Raw genomic sequence first — 6000 nt, forward strand, 5'->3', positions numbered from 1 at the left:
TGTGGAGGCCAGAAGTGGTTGTCTGGATCCCCTGACACTGCAGTTACAGACAACCATGCGGGTGCTGGGAATCAAACCTGGGTCCTCTAGAAGGACAGCCAGTGCTCTTAACCACTGAGCCGTCTCTCCAGCCCCCACTAATCCACTTTTACTTGGGTCATGTATGCACTATTTTGCTAGTTGGAGGGCTTTTCCTTTTGTAGAAAACATCTAGTCCTCATGCACATCTGTCAGCCTCTGTCTTTATAGTGTGAAGATAAAGGAATGACTTTTACAGGCGCTCCATAAATATGTAGATGGTGCTGATGGGCATCCAGGCAGTCTGTAACTGTGTAGGCTTTATTCTGTAGGTGGATAGGTGTCATTCCGACAAGACTTACTACTTCTGATGACTTGCTAGATAAAAATTCCCCCAATGTATGAATCGAACATTCTAATCTCAGTTGACTGGGTTGATCGCTATTAATTATCATCACTATTAATTATCATTATTATTTGTTATTATGTTTTGCTTAACACTTTAGAATTTGCTCTTCAGGGCTGGCTGCTGATGCAGTTTGACATGCAGATATTTCCCAGTGGGGGAAGTACCTGGTTTTATGTTGATATGGCAGAGAGAGGGGAGGAGGAATGCATGCCAGGGATAGATAAAGCACAGAGAGGAAGAAAGGATTGTTAGGGCCCAGTCTGAGTATTTTATGGCAATATCTAGGCATGTTATTTGTCCATTTTAGTAACTAAAATCCAATTGTTACTCCGCTGTAGAAATAAAAAGTTTACAAAGGTTAACTTGTTTTTAATGCCTCTCCTAAATGCTTCAGGGAGTCATTCAGAGCCCAGAGGGTTCCTAATTATCGTATTATAATAAAAGGCGTAATAAGAAGAGTGTTTGAGAATATGAGCTATCTACTAAATATCAAAGCATCAAAAGCCAGCCCGCCAGCTAGGCATGAACAGGCACGGCTCAGATAGAAGCCAAGGGCATGAGATCTCTTTCAGCTAGGAATTTAACCTTGCCTTCCCATGGGAGTTGTGGCCCGTGGAGGTGCGCCTTGCCCTGATGTAGGTTCAGAAACCCCTTATGTAAAAGAAGAGCCTTGCTTTAATTCATCCCTTTGAAATGACTTGCTTTCATTTGTGGCGAAATATCTTTGAGGTCTGGTTCCTTGCCAGCGTGTTCAGTAGAGGGCAATTATTTATCCTGTGGATTCTTAGACTCCTGGGTTGAGTTAGTCTACCATTTTGGGGACCACTCCTATTCTGAATTCCTTAAACCACCTTGAAGAACAGCATTCAAACCTTTTTTGTGCCTTCGACTGAGTCCGTAGGAGAAGAATATGTTGTCATCGATTGACTGGTTTTTATTCAAGTTCTCAGTAAAGATTCAGGGAGGTAACCCGTGTTGACAGTGTGTCGGTGCCTCTCTTGGTCTGGGGGATTGCCTTCCTGCTGTAGGAATGATCTTCCCATTGGCACCGTGTGTGCCTCACTCCCTCAGACTCCTTTCTCCTTCCTTCCTCAGATGCTGCACATCCCAACAATGGAGAATGGCCCTAAGCTTGCAAGTCGCATCCTGGAAAAGCTGACTGATATCCAGGTAGTCATTTTTACCACACAGGGTTTGGGAGCCAGCTGGAGAGATGACCCAGGGGATAAGAGTATTTGCTGCTCTTGTAGAGGACCTGGGTTCATGTCCTAGCACCCCCTCATCGGTTCACAGCTCTGGTTCCAGGAGTTCTGGTACTACTCTTCTGGGTGCCTCAGGCACACACTCATACATGCAGGTGAAATACCCAGATACATAAAAGAAAAAAAATATATAAAAAATCTCCTTGGGGTTCAGGTTGTTGTCCAGTGAGAGGGCCTATGTTTAGCGTTAAAGCATTGTGTCCTCCCTGTATTAGAACCACAAAGGGAAGGGATGAAGTGGTGTGGTTCAAGGCATAATTTAAACTTAAGGAAGATAGGATGAGTGTTGAGTATGGCAGAAGGGGGAAGAGAGATGGTAAAAAAAAAAGAAGGGATAGTGGGGTCTTCCTGAGGGACGTCAAGTCAGCTATCATTCCAGAATAAATGCAAGTTTCTTTACTTAAAATTCTGATTTAAAAGTATAACATGTTATTGTAAAAATGGAAAATATATTAAAAATAGGAGACAGGGCTGGAATTGACTTATGTGCCTCGGTGATGGTGATTTAGTGGTGGTGACACTTAATCCAAACCAGGGCCGGGGAAGCACCCTGGCTAGTAGGGTGTCTCCAGTTGCAGGTGCATGCTGGTAATTCAGCACTTGGTGGGTGGAGTGGGGGGATCGGAAGTTCACAGCCATCATAAACTGCAAGTCTGAGGCCATCCTAGGCTTCAAGAGAGTCTGTCTTTAAAAACAAACCAAACCAGCCCCTCAGGTCCACTCAGAATCCATACAGAACAAAGACAAAGGTCTTAACCTCAGGCACAGGAGATCAGAGATGTCTCAGAGTCTGTCACGCAGCACGTGCACCCTGTGTACCCCAACGTGTTAAGCAACAGGGCCTCCCGTTTGTAATCAAAACCACATCCTTTTCCCTCAATTATTTTATGCTTGTGTCCTCAAGTCTCCAAATTATCCTCTTACAAGATGGCAAATTGGTGCTGTTAGCCAAGCGGCTAGCTCGTCTGTTTCCAAGAAAAATAATCTTAGTAATTACTGAGTGGGGAAAAAAGAAGTTTGATGTTACATCATGTTCGACATTTGATCATGGAGACATGATGTTTCCTTACAAAGTGTTCCGCAAAATTAAAGACAAGAGTTTAAAAAAAAAAACCACAAAAAAAAAAAAAAAACCAAAGCCCAAGCAAGCTCTTGCCAATATGACCCAGGGGGAATTTTTGAAACCTCAGATGTGTAGACTTCTGTACTTCTGAATATTAGGATAAATACTTGTCCGGTGTAGCGAATTATCCACATTGATCCCTGGGTGCTTACTGAACAAAGGGCACAAGCCCAATACAAGTTTGTTGTGTTCTCCCTCCCCCACTCCTTTTTATAATCAACTGGGAGAGGCACTCCTGGGTCTTTACGTAAGCCAAGGTGAACTCCACCATGCCGCCTGTCTTGTTTCTATCCACCCTACACTCCCAGGTCATCTCTCACCTCAAAAATCTTTGTTTGTTTTATGAGGCCCCGCCCATCTCTGTTGACCCTCCTACAGTTTGGTTGTATTATAGGGTAGTGGCTGTCCTTCAGCATTCATCTCTGGAGCAATTTTTTTTCATTGGGTTTGTTTTTGAGAAAGGGTCTCACTGTGTAGACAAGGCTGGCCCTGAACCTTACAGCATTCCTCCAGAGCATGTATGGCACACACCTCCTGTGGAAACCTTTTAAATATCTCTTGCTACCTGAAGTTCAATTATAGTCAGTCACGCCAGTCTCCTCCTACAGCTGTTTGAATGCTTGGGTTGTTTTGTTTTTGCTTTATATTAAATTTCTCCTTATGTCCCCTATGGTTTAGCACAGGTCTAGGGTAGAGCATATATAGACAGTAATATTTTCTTAATTGAAAGAAGGAATGAGATGCCAAGATAATTTTTTTAACCTTTATTACTGTCTATCTCCTTTTTATTTTATGTGTATGAGTGTTTTGCCTGCTTTTTTGTCTATGCACCGTGCATGCAGTGCACACAAACACCAGAAGAAGGCATCAGTTCCTCTGGAACCAGAATCACAGACTGTTGTAAGCTACCACATGGGTGCTGGGAATCAAACCTGGGTCCTCTTGGACAGCAGTCAGCACTCTTAACCACTGAGCCATCTCTCCAGAAAGATTTTTTTTTTAAAAAAAAAAATGCAGATCATGTGTTGCTCTTGTGTATTTACGTATTCTAGGAAGAGATAGGAAATGTCTTGAACGATATGGCATTCATGAATTTCATATTATTAAACAACATACTTGAGCTAGCGATTTTATAATGAGAAAAGGCTTGTCTAGCTCACAGTTTTAGAGATTCGACATTTGTCTGGTGTCTGAGACTGGCAGGTGTCAGGTTCCCATGTAGCTTGGGGGTGGTAGGGATGGAGGGGTGGAGGTGGGGATGGTCACTGTCCTATTCAAGGCAACAGCTCCATCGAGCTAAAAGCCAAGGCCACACCCTAAGTTCTGCTATCATTTGGTAGTTCCACCCCCGGGGACAGAGCCTTCAAACCAGAGCCATTGAAGAGATGGCAACAAATGTCACATCACAGCAAGTGTCAAATTCTTCCACGTTATCCTAACAAGATAGATATTGACACCACCATGCCCACCTTGGGGCAGCTCGAAGCCTGGGCCTCAGGCGTCAGGGAGACTGGTAGGGGGAACGAGCTCTTGTTTCATGGAGTAGGCAAAGGAAACTACAGGTTCATACTGAGGCCCTTATCATTTTATTGATTGATTGAGATAGCCCAGGCTAGCCTTAAATGCCTATAGATTCCTACTGTCTTCACCTCCCAAGTGCTTGGGCCCATAAGTATGTGCTAACATACTCAATTTTTTGTTTTTTGTAGAAGATTTGCTTTTATCTTTAATTATGTGTCTATGGGAATAGAGGGTGGGGTATGTGCACTTGTAAGTACCAGTGCACATGAAAGCCAGAGAGGGTGTCGATTCCAATAGAGCTGGAATCAACGCAGGCACTGATTAAAGCCAGGTCCTCTGAAAGATCAGTCTGAGCTCTTAGCTGCTGAGCCCTGCCTCAGCTGATGGAGTCAGTGAGGGCTGAGGGTTTGTCAAGCTGCTCTCTTTTAGACTGAAACCTGTTTTTGCTTTTGTTTTAGTATGGAAGGGTCGAGAGTGACTGGACAATCGAGTTACCCTGATGGACAGACTCAGAGTATCAGTGACGGGGCGCCACAGAAGACCGACTCCCGCCCTCAAGCTGGGACCACCTGTGACCAGTTTTTGCACATTGTAGTTGTGTTGTTCATGTGTTACCAAGCAAGGTTTTTCCTTGAGCCACAGAAAATTACCAGTGTTGAATGTCACCTGTAAACATGGTAGTAGTTGCTTACTGTACCTTTCCTTGGAAAGACATTGATGAATAATGTCTCTCATCCTGTACCAGATCCTTAGTAGAAGAATAGGTTTCCCCAACCAATGACACGTCTATGTGTTGGAAAGGCTGCTGAGGAACTGTCACAGGAGGCCTCCCTGTGACTCATGGGTACCCTCAGAGTGGGGATCTTTGTTACTTTGGCTGGTGAGGGTTTTTTTGTTTTGTTGTTTGTTTGTAATTGACAGATTTGGGTTCCCTATGTAGCTCTGCTGGCCTGGTATTCCCTAATGTCTGTCCAGGCTGGTCTCAGTCTCAGAGCACTCTTCCAGTCTCACTCAGCCTTCTGGATGCTGGGGTGATTGACAGGTGTCCTATCTTGATTTTATTTTTTTATTTTTTGTCTTTTAATCAAAAGTTTGGTCACCTGGATTTCTTGTCTCCATGCTTCTGTAGGTCCCCGAGCCCATGTTAAGGTGGCTCTGTCCCTTCTTGGTATCATGGTCTGCACTAATCTCACCGATATTGGCTGCTCACTGCGCTGCTATGAGACTAGGGGTCCTGTGCCTTCTAGATCTTTGTATCCTCAAAGCTCAGCACATAGTAGGTATTTTCAGCACATGTTTACTATGAGAATGAACATAGAAGTGTACCTTCTGTCTCTCTATGCTGAAACCCTTTCGGAAGTCGTGCCTGATTTGGGCAGCATGTAGCAGTATTTACCTCAGGCTGTCTTTCTTGTCCATGGACTCCTCCAGACAACAAGGTCAGTTGGAAGAATTGTCCTATGTTTTATGATTATGTTGGAATTGAAGCGATTGCCCTGGAAAGATGAAATGCCAACCACATGGAAATGACAGATGCTATGTATTAAGTGTTAAATGCCAAATAAAGGGGCAGGTCGGGAGATAAACTCCAGATTTGGATCTACACTTTGAACCCTTCTCTTAAATGAGCATTGAATAAGCACCTAGCCAGTAACAACACTAATTCC

General features: G+C 43.9%; 1 protein-coding gene across 1 annotated transcript in view; it reads left to right on the forward strand.

The window, feature by feature from the left end:
• Bcat1 (branched chain amino acid transaminase 1) overlaps positions 1 to 4879 on the forward strand; it is a 48778-nt gene extending 43899 nt beyond the window's left edge. The window contains exons 10-11 of the mRNA XM_028757627.1: positions 1523 to 1597; positions 4792 to 4879. Coding sequence (XP_028613460.1) covers positions 1523 to 1597; positions 4792 to 4833 — 117 coding nt within the window. The 3' untranslated portion in view covers positions 4834 to 4879. The remainder of the gene's footprint in view (positions 1 to 1522; positions 1598 to 4791) is intronic.
• Positions 4880 to 6000: the final 1121 nt, after the last annotated feature.

The sequence above is a fragment of the Grammomys surdaster genome, unplaced genomic scaffold (genome assembly GCF_004785775.1).
Source record: "Grammomys surdaster isolate TR1022 unplaced genomic scaffold, NIH_TR_1.0 126176, whole genome shotgun sequence".
NCBI lineage: Eukaryota > Metazoa > Chordata > Mammalia > Rodentia > Muridae > Grammomys > Grammomys surdaster.